The sequence below is a fragment of the Pinus tabuliformis genome, chromosome 7 (genome assembly GCF_031772625.1).
Source record: "Pinus tabuliformis cultivar Carrire ecotype Pingquan chromosome 7, CPIR1, whole genome shotgun sequence".
Classification (NCBI taxonomy): domain Eukaryota; kingdom Viridiplantae; phylum Streptophyta; class Pinopsida; order Pinales; family Pinaceae; genus Pinus; species Pinus tabuliformis.
Genome location: NC_142293.1, coordinates 1,783,309,348 through 1,783,335,156, shown reverse-complemented (window position 1 = coordinate 1,783,335,156; position 25,809 = coordinate 1,783,309,348). Strand labels below are relative to the sequence as shown.

General features: G+C 36.3%; 1 protein-coding gene across 1 annotated transcript in view; it reads right to left on the bottom strand.

Moving 5' to 3' along the window:
* Positions 1 to 1,027: 1,027 nt before the first annotated feature.
* LOC149255491 (Nucleic acid-binding, OB-fold-like protein) overlaps positions 1,028 to 25,809 on the bottom strand; it is a 43,412-nt gene continuing 18,630 nt past the window's right edge. Inside the window, exons 4-5 of the mRNA XM_089460496.1 lie at positions 20,316 to 20,416; positions 1,028 to 1,417 (exon numbers count right to left, since the gene is read on the bottom strand). Coding sequence (XP_089316622.1) covers positions 1,338 to 1,417; positions 20,316 to 20,416 — 181 coding nt within the window. The 3' untranslated portion in view covers positions 1,028 to 1,337. The remainder of the gene's footprint in view (positions 1,418 to 20,315; positions 20,417 to 25,809) is intronic.

The window sequence follows — 25,809 nt, the reverse complement described above, 5'->3', positions numbered from 1 at the left end:
AATTATCCTCACTTTTCCAATTATCCTATCCATTTTCTATTCATTTGCTCATCATTATCAAACCCTGATGATGGATCCCATTTGGGATTTGAAACGTTGGTATAAAAATTTTCATACTGTGGATTCTCCGGTCAATGGTTCAAAAGATCAGATCTCTTAAATCCAGCGTCTATATTACTTTCTCGATAAAAGTGCCACGGTGAAATGATAATCCCAAAGAGAAATTCTAGTTGCAAAGTTAAACCATTTTTGAGATCTTGAATTATTTCAGGACGACACACTTTGCTAGTTAGAAACAAATACACAGGAATCCTAATATATTCACACAAAGTTCTGTTCCTCAAAATTAGAAATAGTATTTTTTAGTTTAGGCTTCTGTGATGCGGATAGATTTGTAATGATTTTTCTGGATCTATCACAAGTTTTCATTTGAGTCAACGTTTCGAGCCAACAAGTGTGGTTCATCATTAAGACAAAGAAATAATAATTTAACTTCAGCCCTTGACATGCTCCTTAACTTACAGCCACATTTGCAGTTTAAATCCACGTGGACATGGTTCATCAGTCGAACCAAATGTTCCAATGGCAGGTAATCAGTGTTTGCCTTTAAAGGTATTACCATATTTGTTAAAACGTCTGCTTTGAACCTTCCAGTTTCCTTCTAACTACACCATTTCATTGCTTAACGGAATAACTGGAAGAAACATTTTCAATTTTACTATAGTTTGGAATCAGGTTAGACACTGCCAGCTTCAAAAAGTTGAAATAAGCTTCCACTTTGGGCCATGCGGCTGGGAGACAGTTTAAGGCTGCTGTCTGAACTACAATACAAGTGGGGCCAAAAAAAATATCTCCCATATAAACACAAACTTTAATTCCATAACAAAAACGCAGCTCAAATCTAAAATTGTATCGAACTGACAATTTCAACATATCTCTCTGATCGGATACTGTTTCAACTTTCCACATTGCTACTCTCCTGAGCAGGAACGCACTTGTTCTCTTCCAATCTTCATAGAGCACGTGGTTGATCAAGATGAATGAGAACACAATATATTACCATATAAGCCAAATTACACAAAAACTGCACACCATCCTCTTGATCTGTGCCTAAAGATGCTACCTTGAGCATCCTGTGAACTACATCCCTTAATAGACAATGCAGTAAATCAAGAGTTTCAACCTTCACTAAAGCTAAAAAATAGATGACTCTGTTAATAGCAATGTGGGTTAAAGTTTGTTCCTAAAAAAGAAGTAAATATTGTTACATCAATAAATAAAGACTTCCAAATAGCATCTATTGCTTCTTCGAATAAAAATAATCTTCACTTCGGCATTTAAAAGTAGCCAACCCCTTTCAAGCTTTGTTGACTATTGTCAGTTGATTCATTTCCTTTGTTCAAAAATATAAGGCGCCCTGCATATACCAATATCCAAAGAAAAATAATCACGATTCATAAACAAATCCACATATATTTAATAATGCAATCACTATGCCATATTTCAGTCTTTGTTCAAAATTACAAGGCACCCTGCATATATCATTTTCCAAAGAACAACAATCATTATCCACAAACACATCTACATATAAATAATAATGTAATGTCATCAGATAAATATTATTTTTTCTATCAGATTGTCATACTCAAATGCTATTGCCAAGGAGCTGAATTCTAGTTCCAAGAATAACCCCTCTTGAATTAAGCATTGAATAAAATATCAGCCAGAAGCATAGCATTTGAATAATAGTTCAAACGTACAGGAAAGCAACTCCAGAAATTTACCGACCTCAATATATAGTTATAACTCAAAACTTCATCCAAGAAAGGTCTTTCAGGAAACGAATAAATGACCAAAAACTCCACAAATTAATAATGTTATAAAATGCTAAGATTTCAACGTACAACAAACCAAAACTGGGAGAATAGATCATGCTACTCCAGATGGATTTGACACTGAAGTTAGCAAATAACAGAAAAATAACAATACAGCTAATCAGGTGGTTGTCCGAAAAGGATCCTTCTAACTTTACTTAGTCAAGGCATCTAAAAGAAACCCAGGTCAAGCTGAGTGAGTAGGAATTGTAGGAGAACATAAGTTAACTTTGTATTACAATGGTAAAAGCTTCAAATAAGAGAGTAAATCTGAAGGAATAAACTAAGCTTCTGTAGTGTGCCTGGACCTGCCTCCCTTGCATGTCTGGGCACTGAATTCAGAATTTCTTTCACCTCCAATCCTTTGTTACAGCAACCCACAGAACCAGATTGGAGAGGAAAGAATTTCAATCACTGATCCATATTATAGTCACTAGTGGAACCAATGCTATAGTAAGATCATTTCACATATAAACCACATTATCATATAAATACAGCTACATGCTCATGCCTAAATTCATGCAAAGCATATCAATGCACACACAGACATCCATTAATTTAACATGGATAAACTCCAAGCATAAGTATGCTTCATTAAATCAATGGACAAAGACATATCTAAGAGACTGCAGTTGTCCATCTACCTTACTTATCCATTCTTACTAACAGATTTCTTACAGCAATAAAATGCCCAAATAACATATAAACACATAAGCATAACCTTCATTTAGGCACGTGAGTTTCTTGCTATCTTAACAATTAATTTCGCTACAGAAAAAATTTAACAATTATGTTTCCACAACTGAATGTAAAGATGCAAACTCGTGCCCACTTAATCATTGTATTCAGCCTTGCAGCCATTATAATTCATGACAGGAAATGAATGACAAGATAAAAAAATAGCAAACAGTATGATTAATATAAATTATTATGGAATAATTGGCAACAACACTTAATCATTGTATTCAGCCTTGCAGCCATTATAATTCATGACAGGAAATGAATGACAAGATAAATAAATAGCAAACAGTTTGATTTGGCAACAACAAGAGTAAGACTTGTATTGAGGAGCATGTTCTCTCAAGCCTAGAGCATGACCAAGACGAAGTGCCTGTTGAAGAATGTAACTAGGTTCGGTCTTCAAATATTGTATTTGAGTCAAAATGAAATGTATTTATCAAAAAAATGAAAAAGAAATTTTTATTATTATTATTATGACTTATTAAAGCATGGGTTTCATGCTTGGTTATCATGTTTTAGGTCAAAGTCCCATTGAGATCTTCTAAGATTTATTCCGAGTCATTAGAGTCATTGTCCATTCAAAGAGACCCTTCTTGGGCTTTTGAATCATGTAAAAAGATTTATTATCGAGTCAAATAAGTCATTTGTCACCTCCACACCAAGTCGGCCTCAAGGAGATCAAGTCAGCCTCAAACAGGGTAATTCGACCTCACCAAAGGGTATATATACAAGCAGTTTGAATTCATTTGAAACACTCACTCACACAAGTTCAATATCCAAGAAGAAGAGCAGAAAAAGTGTGAAATTCCAAGAGGATGTGTGGATTTTCTGGTCTACTATCTCTTGGGTCAAAGTTGTTGTTGGGCTAACTGCTGGGTCAAAGTTGTTGTTGGGCTACTGTTGGGTCGAAGTTCTACTAGATCGAAGTTTTGTTGCGCTACAAGTTGTTGCTGCTAAGTTGAAGTTATTGTTGAAAGGCTTATCATCTAGAAAAGGAAGAAAGGGCTTACTTGGTGTGGAAGTTTGTCCCTTAGGAAAAGCTTGCTGATATACTCAAAGGCAAAGACAAAGCATAGAAGCTCTATTCGAATTAATGTCCTATAAGGTTTGTCTAAACTCAAAGGTATGTCTTAGGCTATAAGTTTTGTTTCTCTTTGTTATAAAGGTATACTCATTCATTTTAAGGAATCTGCTTTACATTACTAACAAGTGTTATGTCTAGGACCTTTGAATCATAAAGATTCTTGTCTGGGAGATTAATCATTAGATTGAAGCTACCCTCATTAAAATCATTATGTTAAAGGTATGTCTTAGACTATAAGTTTTGTTTCTCTTTGTTATAAAGGTATACTCATTCATTTTAAGGAATTTGCTTTACATTACTAACAAGTGTTATGTTTAGGACCTTTGAATCATAAAGATTCTTGTTTGGGAGATTAATCATTAGATTGAATCTACCCTCATTAAAATCATTATGTTTGTAGAACCCTAAAAGGTTCTCTATAAAACCCTAACCTAAGGGTATGTCAATGCTAATGTGAAAAACCCTAGTCTACCTAGGGTTATTGATGAAATCTAGAAAATACTATTCTTTTGATGTTTGGGGTTTTGATGGTAATGTCATGTTTGAAGTTTTAGTATTATTATGGAAACCCTAGTCCTTTAGGGTTGGATGGTAATGTGTTCCTAGACCTTGAGGTTTTGGTAAATTAGGGTTTATGAGTAAAACCCTTATATATCGAGAGTAAGCTCCTAGGAATGAAACCCTAGGTGTATGTTTGTCTGTCTGATCAAAACCCTAGCCTAATCGAGATTGTTATATGTCTAACTTTAAATATATTGATATTTGTGTCTTGGTCTTACCTAATGGATATTGATATGCTTGTGCATGATTATGAAATTCTAGATATGGATATGTGCTAACCTAATCATTAATAGTATGTAAGTTCTAAGGTTTGTAACTAAGCCCTAGATCCCTCTTAAATCAATTCATTTAGTGCAAGCAATCAAATAGGATTAGAAATCACCATCTACACTGAAATCAAGGCGACGCCCGAGGAAAGAAATAAATTCTGAATCTACTAGGATCTTGAAGCCTGCAAAAAAAGGATAAAATCTGCCATGGAATTAATGTCCTGGTCTGGAATGCAGAGCTTGGCATTTAAGACCATAGCACTAGAGAATTGTTGTTGGATCATCGATGAGATATTCCAATTCACGTCCCATTTATAACAAATCAAATTCCCCTACCGACTATCCATACAACGTAGACTAGAAATCAAAGGCTAGGATGTGGTGTACACCCCACCTTTATGCGCTAAAGCATTGATTTCAGTGTAGATGGTGATTTCTAATACTATTTGAATGCTTGCACTAAATGTGTTATGCTTGACAGAATAAATCCTAGAAGTCCTCAATGGGGACTTTGACCTAAAACATGATGACCCAAGCATGAAACCCATGCTTTAATAAGTCATAATAATAATAATAATAATAAATTATTTTTCATTCTTTTGATAAATACATTTCATTGTAACTCAAATATAATTTATGAAGACCGAACCTAGTTACATTCTTCAACACTCCTTAACTCTTCATGGTTCATGTGTTTGGAGATCTTCCATGTACTTGTGTATGTAAGTATGAATACCTCCCAGTTAAGAGGGAGTGTTGAAGAATGTAACTAGGTTCGGTCTTCATAAATTATATTTGAGTCACAATGAAATGTATTTATCAAAAGAATGAAAAAGAATTTATTAATATTATTATTGACTTATTAAAGCATGGGTTTCATGCTTGGGTCATCATGTTTTAGGTCAAAGTCCCCATTGAGGACTTCTAGGATTTATTCTGTCATTAGAGTCATTGTCCATTAAAAGAGACCCTTCTTGGGCTTTTGAATCATGTAAAAAGATTTATTATTGACTCAAATAAGTCATTCATCACCTCCACACCAAGTAAGCCTCAAACAAAGTAATTTGACCTCACCAAAAGGGTATATATACAAGCAGTTCGAATTCAATTGAAACACTCACTCACACAAGTTCGATATCCAAGAAGATCAGAAAAAGTGCGAAATTCCAAGAGGAGAAGGAGAATTGCTAGAAAGGACAAGATCGACGTTTTCGGGTCATCTCTCTCTCACACATGTGGATTTTTTGGTCTACTAATTGTTGGGTCAAAATTGTTGTTGGGCTAACTGTTGGGTCGAAATTGTTGTTGGGCTACTGTTGGGTTGAAGTTCTACTAGATCGAAGTTCTGTTGTTGCTAAGTCGAAGTTATTGTTGAAAGGGTTATCGTTTACAAAAGGAAGAAAGGGTAGACTTGGTGTGGAGGAAGTGTGTCTAGGTCAAGAGTCTTCGATCATCTCGTGAAATTATTAAGGAAGAGTTGTTGACTGGGTTTTCCCCTATACAGGGGTTTTGCCCTGGTTGTCCGCCTACATCTGGTGTCTGTGATCTTTGTGCTATTGTTTTGGTAATTACTTGATGAAATAAAAGATAAAAGATGAACATATGAAAACCATAAGAATATCACAAGTAATTATCTATATAAAGAGAATATTTCTGCATTTCTGATTTTCTAACAATGCCATCCAACACTATCAAGACCTAAGGAATTGACACGCTCCATGCCTTCCTAAATCAGTGTTATCAGAAACGGACTAGAACCAATGGAAATGGCCAATCTGACCAGCTTGGAGGCAAAACTAGTCCAACCAATTGCCTCGAACCAGAAAATGTTGTTTCAGTATTGAAATGGCCCTTTTTCACCAAATCTGTCGACTCCATATGACTCCATACTTACCACCAGAGGTCTACTAATGCTATGTAATTAATGGTAATGTTAAATTATTAACTTTTTATTTCAATTTTAACATCATCATTAATTGTTTCAAGATGTTTGAGTGGTTCCAATCTCAATGTATTTCATATGGAGAAGGTAGAATTTTAGATCCCATTCAAAATTCAGCAAACTTGACAGTCGTCAAGATTTCAGGATTGATAGGATTGCATTATTTCCATTGGATTTTGTCATGTAAGAGGATATGGAACTAGAATTTAATCAAGAGCACCAAGCCCTCTATGTGCCTCAATGTTGGTGGCATTGATTGTTGAACTCCTTTGCCATGACCCTAGTAAAAATGTTCCCTTCACTCAAGCAAAATCATTGATTTAGCATATTAAGTTGTTTCTATCTTATTTTAATGCTTAGAGGGTGATATTGATGATGAGGATCTCGATATAGGAAATGATTTTGATGATATAATGTTATTTGTTGCAGCAGTTTTTTTTGGCGTCTAGCAACCATTTAGAGCCTCTTTGTTGATGTATCTTTCTTTCACAAATAGATTGCACTTGGTGCTATTTTGGTTATATGCATTCTTGCTATACATATGAGAAATTTTGCGTATCTATGTATCATGGTTTGGATTCATATGGATGCACTTGAATATATATGTTTTTTTTTCAAAATTTGAATATTTATGTATTTTTAAATTTTGGTTGACCAGGTTTTTGGTCCGGTTTTTTCCTGATTCCTGTCTGGTTTTGCATTTTTGGGGTCAATCGATCCAATTTTAATAACAATGTCCCAAATCAATATGATGTTATCAATAATTAACTGCCCTATAATAAATCTTCTTCGTTCTAGGCAAGTAATCCTGGAAAAAATGTCCTTCACTCTCAAAAAAAGAGCATTGGCAAAGAATTTGTAAGATATATTTTAAAATGTGATTGGTCTCGGATTGCAAAATGTCCTTCACTCTCAGAATATGAGCTTTGGTAAAGAATTTGTAAGATATATTCCAAAGGGTGATTGGTCTCCTAAAGACCAAAATACTTAGGAATGTTGTAGATGTTTCCTTTGTCAATATTGGCCCCTTATGATTGCCTTTTGTTAGCTTCCTTGTAAACCCAAGTCAAGTCAAAGTTGACAAAATTCTAAGTCCTGTAAAATTTGTACTCGAAAATTCTTTTCTATATCCTCCAACTAACTTCTAGTTTGGAGCTATGATGACAGAAACAGGGGCTATGATGACAAAAGCATTCTCCTTACATTCTTTCAAAGCCATATCTTTGAAAAAATCTTTCTACAATCCCTCACTAGTCTCTGGACAAGGGACTCAATTGAACTCCCTTCAGATTTCTGATTTCATCTAATTTAGGATGGTGTTGGTGTTGAAGCTTGGATTTCCTAGAGTGAAGTTCTTCATCTAAAGCACTGAACGGAAGTTGTTGGCTTATTTGTTCAATCCTTTTAGTGCCTATATTGCATCCATCGGATTGAGACATGTTGCCTACTATCTTCCCGAAAATATGATCTGGTTCAAGTGATGGCATCTTCCAACCATTCAATCCAACAATCTTCTCTTCTAGGCCCTTAGAATAAGATTCATATGCAGTGCAAGTAACTTTGACTCTCCAAGTGAGAAACATCCAAAATTTAACAAGCCTTAGACATATTCAATTGTGCATCTCTCAAATAGATGGATAAATATGGTGTTCTAATAATGTAACCTCCCCTAGGGGTGGCTGGAGCAGGAGGGGTGATCCTTTGCCTTGAGGAACGATGAGAGATTAGTTATGCTTTGGGATTGCGTTATTCAACTAATAATCAGGCTGAATTTTTGGCTCTGTGGAAAGGATTGGATCTTGCCATCAACAAGGCTTAAGGAGAATGACAACCTTAAGGGACTCGATGATTGTCATAAGGCAAGTCTTCAAATTAAAGTCTAAGAGAGGTTCTCCCAATTTTGTAGTTGTGAACAAGATTGCTTTGCAATTGAAGAAATTTGAGGCGGTTGCTCTTAACCACATATATAGGCATCTAAATGCGGATGCGGACAAACTTGCCAATCAAGTGGCAACGTTGAGGCAAGGAATACTGGAAATGAACCAAGTCCAGAGGATTATGTCTCCTCTTCCATGACGTTCATTTATTGGGTATCCTTCGAATTGCTTGGCCAATTTGGCCACTTCTTGAACCATGGGCAATGTAATGGGTTTGAAAGCCTCATCATAGGTGGTAATGTTGTCCCCGAGTTCCTCACACATGGTAATGGTTGTAGTCAGGCTTTAGCGCATGAAGGTGGGGTGTACACCACATCCTAGCCTTTGCTTTCTAGTCTGTGTCGTATGGATAGTTGGCAGGGGAATTTGATTTGTTATAAATGGGACGTGAATTGGAATATCTCATCGACGATCCAACAACAATTCTCCAGTACTATGGTCTTAAATGCCAAGCTCTGCATTCCAGACCAGGACATTAATTCCATGGCATATTTAATCCTTTTTTTGCAGGCTTCAAGATCCTAGTAGATTCAGAATTTATTTCTTTCCTTGGGCGTCGCCTCCTTAGGCTTCATGAGTCACTATTATATACGCAAGGGCTTCACGAGGATGTCATGACTGATTCAGCTACCCTGTGGTTTTCACTATGGTTTTGTAAGATGAGTATGGAAAGGCGGGAACTAGCTATCACTAAGGAGTTTGCTGCCTAGAAAGATTTGGAGGGTTGGAAGCAATCAGTGGAAAATTTGTTCAAGGTATTAATAGGAATGATTGAAATATCCAAAAGAAGACTGCAGCTTGTGGAGAAGGAAAAGTGAGCTAGGTTTCAATTGTTCGAGAAACGACGCGAATGGTTGTAGCTAAAAATGGACAAAAAACTAGCAAGTTTGGAGGCTGAGTCGCTATTTTGAAGCTTCAAGCCAATAGGGACGCCCCATCAATCAGCGATCTCGGAATCAATCCAAAAAATGTGGGGCTAGGAAAAGGTGAGCAAGAGGCCAAGGTTGGTGAAGACAAAGCACATCGAGAAGGCATGTCCCGTACCGCTGAAGAGAATTTGGTAACTGCTGCAGAAGTTGGGCCCTTCGAGCTTTTTTAACATTCGTATGTTATTATGTTTTGCATATATGCACTTTTTTTGGGGAAAGTTTTGCAGAATCTATGGAAGATATCAATGTAAAATTGTAGTCCAAAAAGCTCGCAGAGGCAAGAAAATCATGTTGTGGATATACTGGAATATCGAAGCCTCTAAAATCACTAAAGCATGTAAATGGTTTTGGCCATGCATCTAGCTATTATAATATAAATGCTACTCATTCTGTTTAGAAAAAAAAAAAGATAATGTAAACTCCCCTAAAACTTGAACAAGCCTAACTCCCCCATACTCAAAGAAAAAGGCATTCTACTACGAAAGCATGTCCCTATCAAGACTTTTAAGGACCCACTCATGATCTTTGCAAAATTTGACCAAGTGAATGAAAACTTAGTGAATTAATTCCTTCTAAAGTTGTTTGAATAATATAATCCAAACCACGACTTAAGGCAATAACAAGTTTCCTTGTCTCTTTGAGAGAATTTACCAAGAAGCATGCCTTCCTTATCTTCTTGAGGATTAACAATATTCCCAAATATTCCAATCCATATGACCAATAACAAGTTGCAAAGAAACAAAAGTCACTACACCTCCCCTCCCTTTATCATGGGTGGAAGTAAAAAAGCCCATGTCATAACAAATAAATTGAGAGAACTCTTTAGAAGCTAACCCTAACTTTAAATTCTTATTGACTAAACATATCTAAATTCTCAATCAATGTCCCAACCCTTTCAACGATAAATTTTCGGAAGGGCTAGTAAGTACCCTTACATTTCATGGCACTAGTTTCATTAAGACTACTAAGGGAATGAATATTATCCATAGTAGGTCTATCATCTATGGCATTACTTTCATTGAGAGTAGTGAGGGAATCAATATTATCCATAGTAGCTCTATCATCTACTCAAATAAATATCAAAGGAGCTCAAAGTTGACAAACCTTGCAAAAATGAGCAAAATAATCTTGCATGGTGCGCTTTTTGGATTTCCTCCAAGTCTCCTCGAGGTCAAAAGATTATTAGGAGTTCTGAAGGGGAGCAAAGAGAGCACCCTTTTGTGACCACCTCAACAAAAACCAATTTGGGAGAAATTATTTGGCTCCTTAACTCTATTCAAGACATTTGCTTTGCTCATAGCCAACACAACACGCTAAATGATCTGGATTGGATCATTATATTATTTGTCATCCATTTTGATGCTTTTAGAGTAGAAAAATTAGATGGAATGAGCTTGCAAGGTCATTTTTACCTGTGGTCCCAGTTTGGAAAATTTTGGGTGAAAACCTTCAAGAGCTATTTTGAGGCCTTAAATGACCACTTTTTGTGGTCCAAACCTTACTATGGACCTAGGATTCCATAATTTACATATAGATACATTTCCTACAGTACAAGAATCGACTCAACCGGAGCTCGTATGAGAAAGTCATACCTCTCAAAAGTTGACCTATCATGATTGACCAACATAATTCGACAGGATGCCACGTTAACCCCTGTTACTCATGGAAAGGGGTTAGCACATGGACCTTATTTTGATTATTCTAAAAGGGTCAAGTTGTAACTCACATTGAGGGTTGAACAGATCAAATTTAACCCCAAGTTCGCTATTGAATTGTGTTATAACTAGGACACTAGGAGGAAAAAGGGTTCAATTATATTCTAGTGCATTATGTCCCATAGTCAAGCAAAGTAGTTGAGTGAGGCAGAACAGAGAGTGTTTGTATTTTGTAGCACCCACAAGCCAGAAGTCTCACTCCTTCATATTTGCACCGTTTTCCCATTGAGAAAAAGGGAGCAAAGCGATCTCACCTCCCAGCAGGGTTTTCTCCCAAAAGGGTTTCCTAAATCATATATTGGTGCCTTATGGTTTGTGAGTGAATGTTTTTATTTGTTCTCTATTTTTTGCATTTCTATATTTTGCATGTACAAGCAAAACATAATAACTTAATAATCCAAGAAACGAAGGAAAAAATAACCCTCAGTATAGATTTCAGATTTCAATAAATTTTTATCAGATTTGTTGTGACAAATTGTATAGTGGAATATCGACATTAGTTTACATATTATTTATCACTAAAGGACTATTGGCTTGAGCCATTTAGGCTATTGTCGTTGAGAAATCTAGGGCATCATGTATTTTAGATTCTTTAAGTTGATTTCTCTTAAACTTTGACATTATCTTGTGATATTTACTTATTAGATCTTCTTTCAAATTATCTTGTTCTAATCATCAAGACTAATGCCAACCAATGAAGATCACAAACAAAAGAGGACACAAGGTATATGTTAATTTTAGGCAACAATGGTATGTTCTACGCTTTAGAGCAATTTTACTTCAATTTCTTTATTAGCCCAATATCAATATTCAGATTAGCAATCACATCAACATGATATTAAAATACAGATAGAACATAAACATAAACAGTAGAAGACAAGCCAAGACAAGAGGACACAAGATGTGGCACCAGTGAGGGACAAACCCCAATGTGGGGAAACCCTTGATCAAATCTTCTTTTAGTCTTCAATAGTTCAGCAGAGAGAGATAGTACACTTTACAAATCTGATAATTTATAACAGTAGCAAAAGAGCCCTAACCAAAAAAAGTCAATGTTGGTCAACAGGGCAGATTTGAGCCTCAGCAAATCGGTCAACTTCAGTCAACTACAGCCTCCAAACAGCGAGATAAAACAACCCTCAAAATAGTGAAATTCAGCCCAGTCAAAGTCTGGTCAAATAGCCCACCTGCGGTCAGCCCTAGTTGTAGTCAACGTTGGTCAACAATCAACGTTTAGCCTCGATTTTTGTGCCCAAAAATGCGGCCTGCCCAAACAAAGATAGCCCTCACAAAAAACGTAGTCAAAGGAGGTCAACGCATGCTAGTCAACGCTTGGTCAAACTATCCAGAAATTCGGTCTCCTGAAATTTCATCCTCCTGAAATTTCGCCCTCTTGAAATTTCGACGTGTGGAGAGAGAGAGGCCCAAAAATCCATACCCAATCAATGAGGAGAGAGAGAGAAGTGTGAAGATGAGTGTGTCCAAATGAGGCTAAGTCACCTTCTATTTATATGCAACGTTGACGATGAATAGACGTGATTGTTGGGCTTCTGAGCCTACATAACTTTGTTGGCTGACCTTGACAATTTGACCATAACCAAAATAAATTCATAACTTCATTTGTACATGTCAGAATTCGATGTGATCTTTAGATCAATCCTACACCTCTCGGAGAAAGGAATCCAAGAAAATATCAGTTGTCATAAATAAGATGACCCATGTGGAGTTTGGCCCTAGTTGCCAATTTTAACAGTATAGGAATCCAACCAGGCCAAAACCCCTATGAATGGGAAAACCCAGTGAAACTCTTAACCAATAGTTTCAAATCAGATTGAGACAACCAAGACCCTTTTAGACTCAACAGAGAGATCTCCTCCACCAAATCAGCCTTCCTTCAATAGAGATACTTCATTGAAGTCATCATTTCTTCAATAGTGAATCAATAAGTGCAACCTCGTCTAGCAGTCTCTTGAACCTACAACATCTCAGATATCTCGGACCTGTAGTAGCACATGTGACAAAAGAAATACCTCAAATATGATTTGTTTCTTCTTCTTCTCAACTTCGCATCTTTTTCTTCTACCCGAATTGCAGAATTGAATCACTTGATTGAGTGTCTAAAATAGGTACAGTTTCCTTCTTATTTATAGTCTCTTTGAGTTGGCCGAATTCTTCATGAAACTGACTTGTATGGGAGGCAAGCCAACATATAAGAGAGGGAGCTAACTTGGTGGAGGAGTCCTTTTGACATAAAATTATTTTTTCTTCTTTGACTTAAGGTGCCCATGAAAGGTCTTTAACATCATGACTATGACCTTGACTCAAGATATAAACTCTAGAGCACACAATGGATGCTTTGACCTATTGACCATTGACCCAAGCATGAAACCCATGCTTTAATAAGTCAATCTTTCTTTAATAAAAAAATATTTTTATTTTATTTTGATAAATACATTATATCACGACTTAAATACAAGTATTAAGATTGACACTAATTACATTCTTCAACAATTGCAATGTTATTGGCCTACAAGTTCTTTCAAACCTCATGAGCCCGTCCATATTCAATGTTATTGTTAGCCTACGATGATGTTTGAACTTGACGAGCTTGAGGTGCTCAATTGGCTTGGGCTTAATTTGGGTGAGGTTTGGTCATCAAAAAACAATTTCAAATTCTTGAATATTATGGTATGAGCCTTGGCACCTAAAATAGGAATTGTTGAACCTAACAAGATGTTTAAGCATCTTATCACCCACCAACAACAACATAAACTCTTTAAGGTCATTGGGCAAGTCAACTTTAAAGTAGACCCCTTTATGAGGGTCAAGGTTAAAGAACCTTACAAGTTCATGGTATAAGAAATTGTCCATAGGCTTGGAAATACATTTAAGAATGCCAAAAACTTCTTGGGCTAGCGATCAAAGTTTCAAACTCTATCATAGAAAACATAAGAGTTGTGCACATTATTCAACTGAGAAATCCTCAAACAAACATGAGATCTAATTGGTTATGAGAAGCAATAGCTCCACATGCATAGTTTGACAGAAAAAAAAAAAAAAAAAATTAGTATCTTGGTGTCTTATGGTTTGTGAGTGATTGTTTTCTATCTGTTCTCTATTTTCCACATTTCTATATTTTGCATGCATAAGCAAAGCATGGTAACTTAATAATCCAAAAATCTGAGGAAAAATTAACCCTCATAGCATAGACTTTGGATTTCAGTAAATTTTTATCAAATTTACTGTGACAAACTATATAATGGAATATCCAAAGTACTTTACAGATAACTAAAGTATCATTGGCTTGATCCTTTTGGGCTATTGCAACATTATTGGTCTACAAATTCCTTCAAACCTCTTAAAACCATCCATCTTCAATGTCATTGTTAGCCTACAGAGATGTTTGAACTTGACGAGCTTGAGGTGCTTAGTTGGATTGGAGTTAAGTGAGGTTTGGTCATCAATGAACAATCTCAGATTCTTGAATATTATGGCATGAGCTTTGACACCTAAAATAGGAATTAATGTACCTAACAACATGTTTAAGCATTTTATCACTCACCTAAATCAATATAAACTGTTTGAAGTTGTTGGACAAGTCATCTTTGAAGTAGACCATCTTTGATCCCCTTTCAAACCAATAATGGCTCAGAAAGACCCTATGGCACAAAACACAACCAATAAGGACCAAAGTGAGATAGTGAATCCAAAGGGATAACTCATAAAGTAGAGAAGGGGCAGTGGCAGCAAAAAAGTACATGCAACACAACACCTCAGGCTCCAACCCTAGCTCACTCAACCTCAACTTTCAAACTCAATAGCAAGTTAAGTCACTAAACAATGAACATTGTTGGATTGTGGTGTAGTGGCAACTTGGAGCAATTGTTGTGACAATGACTGAGGTTCAAACTATTACAGGCATGCTCCTTGCCTACATGGAGATTGTTAGACATGGCTATTGATCTTGGGCTTTGTGCCAATTATTGATAATAACCGTTGGGTAGTCTATTATAATGGTGGTCGCGAGGTACCAACAGTCCCAATATTCGCTTAAACACAGGATGGGATGTGTTTATTTCTTAATTTACCATCCACAAAAGAAGAGCTTCCCATTTTTTAAAAAGTTAGGTCACAAAAAGGGCAAAGATCAATATAACAAGAAGAAATTAATACTCTAGATTTTAGGAAATCTTTTAATGTCACGTTGTTAACCATCCAATAATAGCCTAAGAAAGAAAAATAGCTAACTAAATTAGGCAGCCCACTGTTAATGCCATTACTGATTATGATATGAATCACCGCTTAACATCGTATAATTGCTATGAAGGCTTTGCTGGTTTTCAGTGGCATGCTCTTTGCCCCCATTTTCTGTAGTATGTATTGTACCATAATATTTGTTTACAGGAAATAAATGCGTGTATTTAAAAAATAAAAAGAGCAAAATATTAAAAAAGAAAAAACAATTATAAATTTAAACGGCCAATGCCCTTGACAAATAGATAAACTCTTTATTGGGAACATTTTGGATAATTTTGGTTTGGATAATGAATGGGAGACTTAAAAATGAAATTTCACAACAAGGTCATGTTTCTAATCACTCACTAGTGGAACGTCAACTTTCTTATTTCTAGTGGATCAACATAAAGACAAATTATTCTCCTAGTAGAAGCACTAGGAAAAACCTTCCATATGGAATTAAAGGAAGGAAAAGTTCATAAAGTCAAAACAACAGGAGGAAGAAAAGACATTAAATACACAATTCACAGATGTCACCATATCTATGGGGAAGTTTGTTTCTGTGAAAAGCATCCAAAATTAGTAAGATTCCAAAGTTCAAACCTTCTGGAAGAGAATTAAACAAAATTAAGTGTTATGTAGACAATTATTCTAACAAATTTCACTCAGAAATTTCTTGGTTGATTGATTTCGAAATAGAGATCATACTGGTTTTACCATCATTGACCAGCACAACCATCATGGTTTTACTATCATTATCCATCATGGTTTTTCTCACATCACAATGGTTTTACCATCATTATCCATCATGGTTTTACCCACATCACAATGGTTTTACCATCATTATAGAGTAAAGCCTGGGTCTGGAAGACATTGGAAGCTGGTTTAACCCAAAAAACGCTTCAGTGCGAAAGTTTCATAAAGAAAGTACACTTAGAAAAGATTGAAGGACAGATTATTCAGCAATGTTGGAAAGAAATAGATGACTAGAAATATTGCTCCCAACTCAAATAAGTGCAAGAGTTTGGCATCACTCCACAATGCTTTTATCATTGTTAAAACCTGTCTGGAAAACTGGAAATTGGTTTAACAAAAAAATACCTTCATCTGAGAGGTTTCCCAAACTTGACCCAAAGAATGTGCACTAGCAAGAGATATTCACCAGTTTTTGAAAGAAGTAAAGGACTAGAAAGATCACCCCTTAAACCAAAGAGTGTAAATACATTTTCCAATCTATTATAGCTTAGAATATTGAGAATAAAAAAAGATGAAGAAAATGACCTAAATGGGGAGGAATGAGGTAAATACAGACATTTCTTTGTCAAGAGAGCTACACCTAGTTGGACTAAAGGCATGAATTAGACCATATCTAACAAAAATATGCAGAACTTCCTTTGAAATGCTCCATCATTTAAAAAGCTAACTCTTCTTAGTTGTTATCCTAAAATAAACATTTTATGTGTAAACCTGATAAATTAAAACTGGGCTAGCTCGTCATATCTGAAATAAAAAAAAAAAAAGGAAAACAGCAATCATCTATCCATCCACTGTCGTTTTACCAAGGAATTCTAGTAGATATCCCTGAGAGAGAACAAATGGAGATCTCATCAAATCCTCTGAATGAAATAGAATCCTGTAAACATATGTTACAAAACTGGGCAAATTCATACAAAGCTATTTCAACTGGAAGTAAAATCTCGGGGAAACATAAGACCTATTAACAAGATTCACAATCTTGAAATGTTGGCTGAATAGAGACAACACAATTATTTATGTACACACAACATAGACAGAATTTGGCTATGCTACAAGGTATAGGATAAGATATGATAATTTTACTATTGTCCAACAACTGACCATAAATAGGTCAATCAGACTTTCTAAGAACATCAGCATCATTGCAAAGTGGGAGTGCAAAGGCCATTCCTATAAAAGAAACGTAAAAGCAGATGTAACCTATAATATCTAAGATCTAGAGTCTAAAATCAAAAAGCAGAATAAAAAGCAGCAGCAGTGCAGCCACAGACATGATATCAATGTTCAGTACCAAAACCCTCAGAAGAGGAGCATCTCTCATGGGAGTTACTTGGAAGGGAACCAAAATGCCTCTGAATGTCGTCACCTGAGGATGAAAAAGAGAGACAACTTCACTCCTCAAAGCCAAGAATCTCATTATCTGAATTTCCCTTGGCATCTGAGGCCGTAGAAAAGATGCTCCTGACAGATGGCTGCCCAAAACCCCAGGAAGAGCTTGTTTATTGTGTGTCTCATTGTCTAGATGATGCAATCCATTATTGGGATCTGTTGGTAATGTCTGTTAGTGCCTTGTAAACTATTTTAGACTCTCAGACTCAGACAACTCTATAAGGGCCTTGATGGTGTACAAGGAATGCCTCTAGAGGTCTGCTAGATCCAGTGTCTACTATGGTGTCGCTGGATGTTTAACTCTTAGTGCCCTTGTTCACTAGAAGCGCCGGAAAGAAGGATGTAATCACCCTAGTAGCATCAAGTTGCAGGGGAGGAAGAAGTGGTGAGATCGAAGTCCAAGAGTCTCCCTCATGAACAAGGCCAACCATTATTGGTCTAAGTACTAGAAGATTGAGAGAGATTTGTGGAACTCCTTAAAGGGGTAATAATACTGATCATAGATCTCATAGTAAATGGGCTACTGGAAGATGACATGCTCCTTTATCTAGCAAAAAACTACAGATAAGGGGAAAAAATGGATTGCCAAATTAGGGATACCAGATTAGATATCCAGATATTGTCAATGGATATGTGCAGTCCTAAAGTCCGTCAAAACTGAATCGACCTCAACTTTGTGATCACAAGAAGGAAGAAAAAGACTTCAAATCATGAGATAAAATGGATAACCAAATAAAGGCTAAAAATTAGGAATCCACAGCATCAAAAGGTATGTAGAGTAGTAAATTATATCAAAAAGGAATCAACCACAACTCTTGCATCACAAGAAGGGAGTGAAAATCTACAAATCAAGGGATAAAATAGATAACTAAATTAGGGCCAACAAATTAGATATCCAAATATCATCAAATAGTAAATTCTGCCAGAAAGGAATCAACCACAACTTTGAGACCGCAACACTTCAAAATTTTATGACACGACAATAGGTAAATAAAGCTGGATGTGTTCACAAGGAATAATAACCTTAGCAAAGGGATGTGCAATTATCAGTTACATGAAAAGCACTAGAAATGTTAGTGCTAGCAGTTATCATTAAAGATGCAAGGCTTCCACCAATATAGTGTAAACAACAACCACGTGTGTTACTCTAGAATAGTCATCAAATCAAATCCAAGAAAGTTTAAGAATTGAAATCCTACTAAAGACGCATCAAGGAAATAGGCCAAGGGGCAGTAGAAGCAATACACTTATAAAATGAACCTAACAATGATGTTTTTACAACCTAACACTATAAGGAATGACATGGTAAACTAGGTTCTAAAAAGGGAGTATCATCTCCCTAGATTGCCAAGTCTACCTTGAGTCTTGTAAGTTCATTTTCTACTGTTACGAAATGTCATTATAGTCTTTGAACTTGGGTTTCAATTCCTAGTTTCCGGGAATCACACGGGAGTCAAGATTCTATAGTTGGAGTTTCCTCTTCCTCACTTTTCTTAGTCAACTTTGTGTCTTATATTTGAACTTCAACTTCTGCTGCAAAAAGATATGGTGGTTCCATGGCAGGGGTACCAACTTTCTAGTAGAAAGTCAAAATTTGTGTGCTATAGCTTCATCGAGTTGATCACATCTTCCACTTAGGCTTCAACCCTTCCAGTTCAAAAATAGTACCACAATACGGGTTACAAAATGGGGGTCCTAAAGTAACCTCAACCTGGGTTTCCCATCTCCAAGCCATGTACTTTGGCCTTCAATTATTGATGTTTTAGAATGACATGATGGTTTACTTTCTAGAATGGGAGCATCCTTTCCTCAATTTGTTAAGTCAATTACAATTCTTGTACTCAGGCTTCAACTCCAATGTTCTTGAATGATGTTGTGAGTATGGATTCCAAATTAGAATTACACTATTGAACAACTTGTTGAGTCAATTGAAAGTTTAACATTTGAACTTTGACTTCAATGTTCTAGGATGACATGGTAATCCACTCTTAAATGGAACTAACATCTTCATTAGCTAGATGAGTAAATTCAAAGTCATCTACTCGGACTTCAACTTTTGGCATTTCTAAATTACATGACAATTCAAGTCCCAAAATTGAACATCCAAAATGAAGACATTCTACACAAATCGTCATGAAAAAAAAGCAATAATTTTGAAGAGTAGGGATAAATAAATGCACATCTCCAAAGCATAATCAATGAGCTAAAAACCAGCATAATGGAGAAAACCCATGATCAGCTCAGAAACTTTAAATGCATAAAAAGAAAACAAACGCCTCCGCTATCATCAGAAAAGTCTAATTCTAGGAGGCAAATAATAACATATTAAAGGATTAAAGCAATGCAATCAAGCTTACTCAATGGAAGGCAACAAAAAATTTAGAACCTGAAGAAGACTTGTTTCCTATTTCTATTTTCATTTTCCGCCTTATAGAAGTTAGGAGAGGTAAAGCAATATGTTCTATATGGCATCTGGTTCTAAAAATTGGTTTCATTTCAGTTTACAATTAAATTAGTCTACAGATCTTCAACCTAGCTCATAATAGCCAGAGAATGAAATCCAGATGCCCTTCAACAAAAGTGCCAGATACATATATTTTTTATTTCTGGATAATATAAGTTCCAATTAAGCAACAAAAAAAGATTTTCCAAAACTATTTAAATAAAAAAGATAAAATCAACAAGCAAATAGGAATCACTCCAGATATTTAACATTCAACTAAAAGCATGGGAGGTAGATGACTAACATTGCTACACTATGCCAAATGTATCTTCAAAAAACTTAGGTTCAATATCACCATTGCATGTATTTTAGGAATGTCAGAATACATGCTTATTGAATAACACAAAAAGGAGGTACAAACAAGAAATAAACAACTCACCCCCTCGCCTAATGGCAATTTCCCTAACACGCTTAACGAGACCTGTAATCGGATCACTGAAAATTTTTGTCTCCAAATTTCCCTCCAAATAAACATGTGCCCTGTATAGAAAACTACATTAGATACAAAAAAGAATATCGTATGAGATAAAGTGCTAACGAACAAATGGAGATCTTTCGTTTCTTGAAAGTGGACTAAAGAAAGGTACTAAAATATCGATACTGTTATTTTAGGAAAGTCCACCAAGGTATATGTCATAATTTGTATTCATCCATTTGAAATTTAAATAAATTGAAATATTGAGATCTAGGACCAATTTAATCACAAATTGCCAATGGTTTGTAACCAATACTTCAACATCAAAATTGTGTATAATAATGACAAGAAATCACCAAATGAGAAATTAAATAACTAAGAAGAAAATGCCACCCTAAAAGGAAGCCCTTTTTTGTCTGAAGGGCAAGCAAACACATGAAACAAGAAAACAAATGGCTTGACTTAGTCAACCAAATCCTAAGAAGAAAAATTTCAGCACATGTTGAGCCTAAAGGGGCAATGTTAAAGTTGATATAATGTCTCAAGAATGTGCAGAGTCGGAGACAAATATGTATTAGTACATTATGGAGTACCTAAATATAGAAAACATGGATCAACATTTTCTTTCACAAATCGACATCACACTTCAAAGGAGAAGGAATTAGATAAGCTCAAATGTGTACTACATCAGATAAAGCACTTATCCAACTAACAAACCAATCTCAATGTAATAAGCAAATATGAGTCAAAAGCTAAGTAACTTGACACACGGATTCGGGATTTGTCGGATATGAGGATTCAAATGTCGGATTCGGACATGTTGATCCCCTAGAACAGGACACGTTATATATTAATTTATTAAATATATATATATTAAAAATTAGATATTTCTTACACAAATTCTCATTAATGATACAAATTCATTGATTTCAAACATAGATCTTCATCTAGATGTAAGTTTTACTGTTTACAAAGTAAGTTAGTAACATTATAGCATGCATAGTACATACAAAATTCAAATACATGTCACATAAATGATAAATCAATGAATCATAAATTCTAAATTCATAAATCATAAATCATAATACATATTCAATTCATCAATGATCCAATAGGAGAAAGACAAGATAGTAAGATAAAGACACTGACAGATGTAGTTTTCTCATTAAGTCATCAAAATCGAAATGTCTTACATAGGTAGTGCAATGCCAATGGCTAATAGAAATAGAAAATACAAAACAACTACAGGTATACAAGCCTCAAGGCAGTAGGTAGCCCATGACTCATGAGTCATCAATCCTCATAGTCATCATCAGAATCAGCATCACTGTCCTCATCATCATGGTCACCACTGCTCTCCTCTGCATCCTCCTCCTCCCCTGTATCCATAGTCGTCTCTGCATCTGCTAGTGTGGAGGATGACCCCTCTACAGTGTCACCATCATCAAATCTAACAGGCTCTAGCACTGGATCATTGAGATCCATGTTGGCCAATGCCAACTCAACACTGTTGTCCAAACCCATATCATCAGAAAAGACATCCCACATCTTTGTCTTTCCCTTCAACCACTCTTCCCTCTGCCTATAAATAAGACGAAGGTTGGTGTGCACATACACCATTGTCTCTACCCTGGACTGCTCAAGCCTGCTCTTCTTAACACTATACAAATTCCCATATGTGCTCCAATTCCTCTCGCAACAAGAGGATGAAGTCACCTAAGAGAGGAGCCTCATGGCTAACTGCTATAGAGGAGGGCTTGTTGCCCCATGATTTGCCCACCAAGAATAGGGCTTCTTAGCCCCCCTGTCTCTAATCACATCATATCGTGCAAATTGACCAGTGCCAGTGGAAAACTCTGCAAAGGCATCCTCCACCTCATCAAGCAATGCTCTATCCTGAAAAACCCGCCTGAATGCATCTTTCCTCCCCTGTGAAATTTCACCATCCATGTGAGGAGGGAATCTGCGGGAAGGTCCACCATTCAGTCACTCATGGTTGTAGTATTTTGGGTTCAATGAGTGAGCCAAACAATGTAAAGGTGTGCAATTCTTGTCCCATCTGCTGACAATAATATCCTGTATAGTACCACAGAAGGCCTCTGGTGATGTCTCATATTCGAGGCACTCACTGTAGAATAATGCTCCTCACAGACTCAATCATGGAATCCCATCCCTCATAAACCTCTCCTAGGATGGGTTTGTCTGTATCTGCAAATCGAAGCAAAGAAATGATAGGGTCCATGATCTGAATAATTAGATCTACCCTCTCCCACCAAGCATCATCTAGCATTGTGTCCTTCACTCTTTTAGAGGCTAGTTGATTTGTCTTTCTCCAAAAGGACCAAAACTCTGAAATAACCATGGCCCCAAGAGCGGTCTTGACCTCCCTCAACCTCTTCAACATGATGAATGAAGAGGCAAACCATGTATCAGCAATCTTCAACAATGATAGATTGTTGTACTCCTTGTAGATAGTGAGGGCATTTGTATGATTTTGCACAAAGTTACGGATATGACGTGCATCCTCAATAATGTTACCAATCCAAAGCACATCAAAAGCAATGGATTTCAGTGCCAAGTTCAATAAATGGACAATGCAAGGTGACCAAAACACTTGTGGATATTTAGCTTCCACAATCATGCCAGCAGCCTTGCAAACAGGTGCATTATCTATAATGATTTGCACACAAGAATCAACACCTACATCTTCAATAACTTTAATAAACAACTCACCAATAAATTGTGCATCCTTGTATTCTCCAAGTGTATCCACTGCTTTCAGAAAACTGGACCATTCAAGGAAGACACCATGAAGTTGATGAGTGGGTGTCATGTTGGATTTGTCCATCCATCAAAAACAATGTTAACCCCAGATGTTGGCCATGATGCTTTAATAGGCTCAAGCATTTTTTGCACCTCTTTTTTTTGCCTTCGTCAACAATGTGGTTCTAAGATTCTCTGAACCAGGAGGCACATAACATGATGGAGACCCATGAGTTAGAGCTCGACACATCTCAATAAATAGAGGTGAGCATGCAACATTAAAGGATATGAATGTTTTGATAGAAAAAAAAAAAAAAGGCAATGGTGAGATCAAGCTCTTCCCGTTTCTCTTTTTGAAAAATCTTGTCCAGATGCTTGAGGTGTTCCTTCCATGTCTTACTATAAACGAGGATATCGTCAAAAAAGACTAACACGAACTTCCACAAGTATGGGTGGAAGAGTTCATTCATGGTAGCTTGGAAAGTGGCTGGCGCGTTTGTTAATCCAAAAGGCATAACCTTGAACTCATAGTGCCCTTCATGAGTTCTAAATGTTGTCTTTTCGACGTCTTCTAGTCTTACCCATATTTGGTAGTACCCTGATCTTAGATCTAATTTTGAGAAATATTTTGCACCGTGTAGTTCATCTAGCATTTCATCAATGAACGAAATCGAAAACTTATGTTTGATAGTGATTTGTTTAACCCTCTGTAATCTATACATAATTGGAAGGACCCATCCTTCTTTCTGACCAATACTACAGGTGCAGCGTAAGGACTTCTACTTTTCATAATGATTCCATGCTTCAACAGATATTGTATCAATCGTTCTATTTCTGATTTGTGATGATGGGGATAATGATACAGTTTAACGTTTACTGGTGTCGAGTTTGGTTTGACTTCAATGATGTGTTCAATTTGCCTTTCAAGGGGTAATTTCATTGGCAGATCTTGAAAAACCTTCTTGTATTTCTGGATCAAAGATGAAATTTCTGATGGCTGGTGAGTCCCTTCTATCGATAATAACTCCAACTGCTGACATTGTGCAACAAATGTTGGGGCTCCCTTGCGAATAAGTTTTTTCATCTGTTGAGCAGAGATGACTTGAGTGGGTGGAGCTTGGAACCCAAACAACTTATACTTCCTTCCATCCCATTTGAATTTAATGAACTGCTTTTGGTGATTAGTTGAATACGTGCCTAGTGTTTGTAACCATTGTATCCCTAAAATGATGTCTACTCCTCCTAGGGGGACTGTATAAAAATTGGACTCCATTTCGTATTTACTTAGTTGTAATTTAACTTTATGGCACTTACCTACTCCATCTATTCATTTCCCATCTGCTACCATAACTTTTAAATCTGCTATAGGGTAAGCAAAAAATGTTCAGTCTTTTTGCAACATTGACATCTACGAATTTGTGTATACTCCCTGAGTCTATTAGAACGATAATGTTTTTCTTCTTGATGTGACCTTTAAGCTTTAGTGTCTGCAGTTGAGCTATCCTTGTGATGGCTGCCAGAGAAATTCGTGGCATATCCTCTTCTGATTCTGGATTAGGGTTTTCATTTTCTTCATTGTTTTCTTCATCAAAGTTGTCTTCTGAAGATTCTTCTTCTTGTTTTGCTTCGCAGTTGTAAAGTTTTTGCGTTGTGCATTTGTGTCTTGCATAATACTTGTCTCTGCATTTCCAGCATTTGCCATCCTTTTTTCTTTCAACATTAGATTGTTGTTTTCCTTCATTGCGCATTGGTGGTGGAACGTACTTGCTAGTGTTCTCTGACGATGGTTTACCTGACTTCCCTTTGAATAGTTGTTTGTTTTCTCATTATTGGCATATGGTGCCTTATGGAGTTTATATTTCCGTTCGATAATTATAGCTGCATGTCTGGCATCCTCAATGGTTTTGGGTTTATGTAATTTTAATTCTTCCCGAATATAATCTTTAAGGCCGATACATTTTTAATAGCTCTTCATCTGAAAATCCTCTTTGCCTTACTGCTAACACTTCCCATTCGTGAGTGTATTCACTCACCGATCCTTTATGTTTGAGGTGAATGAATCTCTCGTATACATCATCCTCTTCCTTGTCATGAAACCTTTTCAGCAGGGCATTTTTTAAATTTTGCCAGTTGAACGAACAACCTATACATTTAGAAGACCACCACAGGAACCAATCATACGCTTTTGCCTCTAGGTAGTTGGATGCAGTCATGACCTTTTCTTGCTCACCGAGTGGTGGGTTTGCTAAAAAAATGGTGTCCATCTTATTTACCCATATGATGGCGCCTTTATGGTTCTTACCATCATATTTAGGTAATTCGTTTTTAATTTTAAGATGGTTCCTTTCGGAAAATTTGGTATAATATTGGCTTCCTTCGAAGTGTATTTGCGGTATTTGCGACTTTTCGTGCATTAGGAACTCATGTTCTGGAGAATTTTCGCCTTCCGAAGTCTTGGGACTCTGTGTGGCTAAGGGTGGATTAGTCTTCCCAAAATGCTGACTTATCACGTCTTTTAAATATGAAATATCCTCAGCCATTTGATCCTGTCTACTAACTGACTTCTCTATGTTATCCAAACGCTTGTTTAATTTATTGAGGTCCTCTTGAATTCTTTTAAATTCGTCATTGCTATTGTTGCTCCCCATTTTGTTCATCTTCTTCCTAGTAGATTTTTTAATATATATATATATAT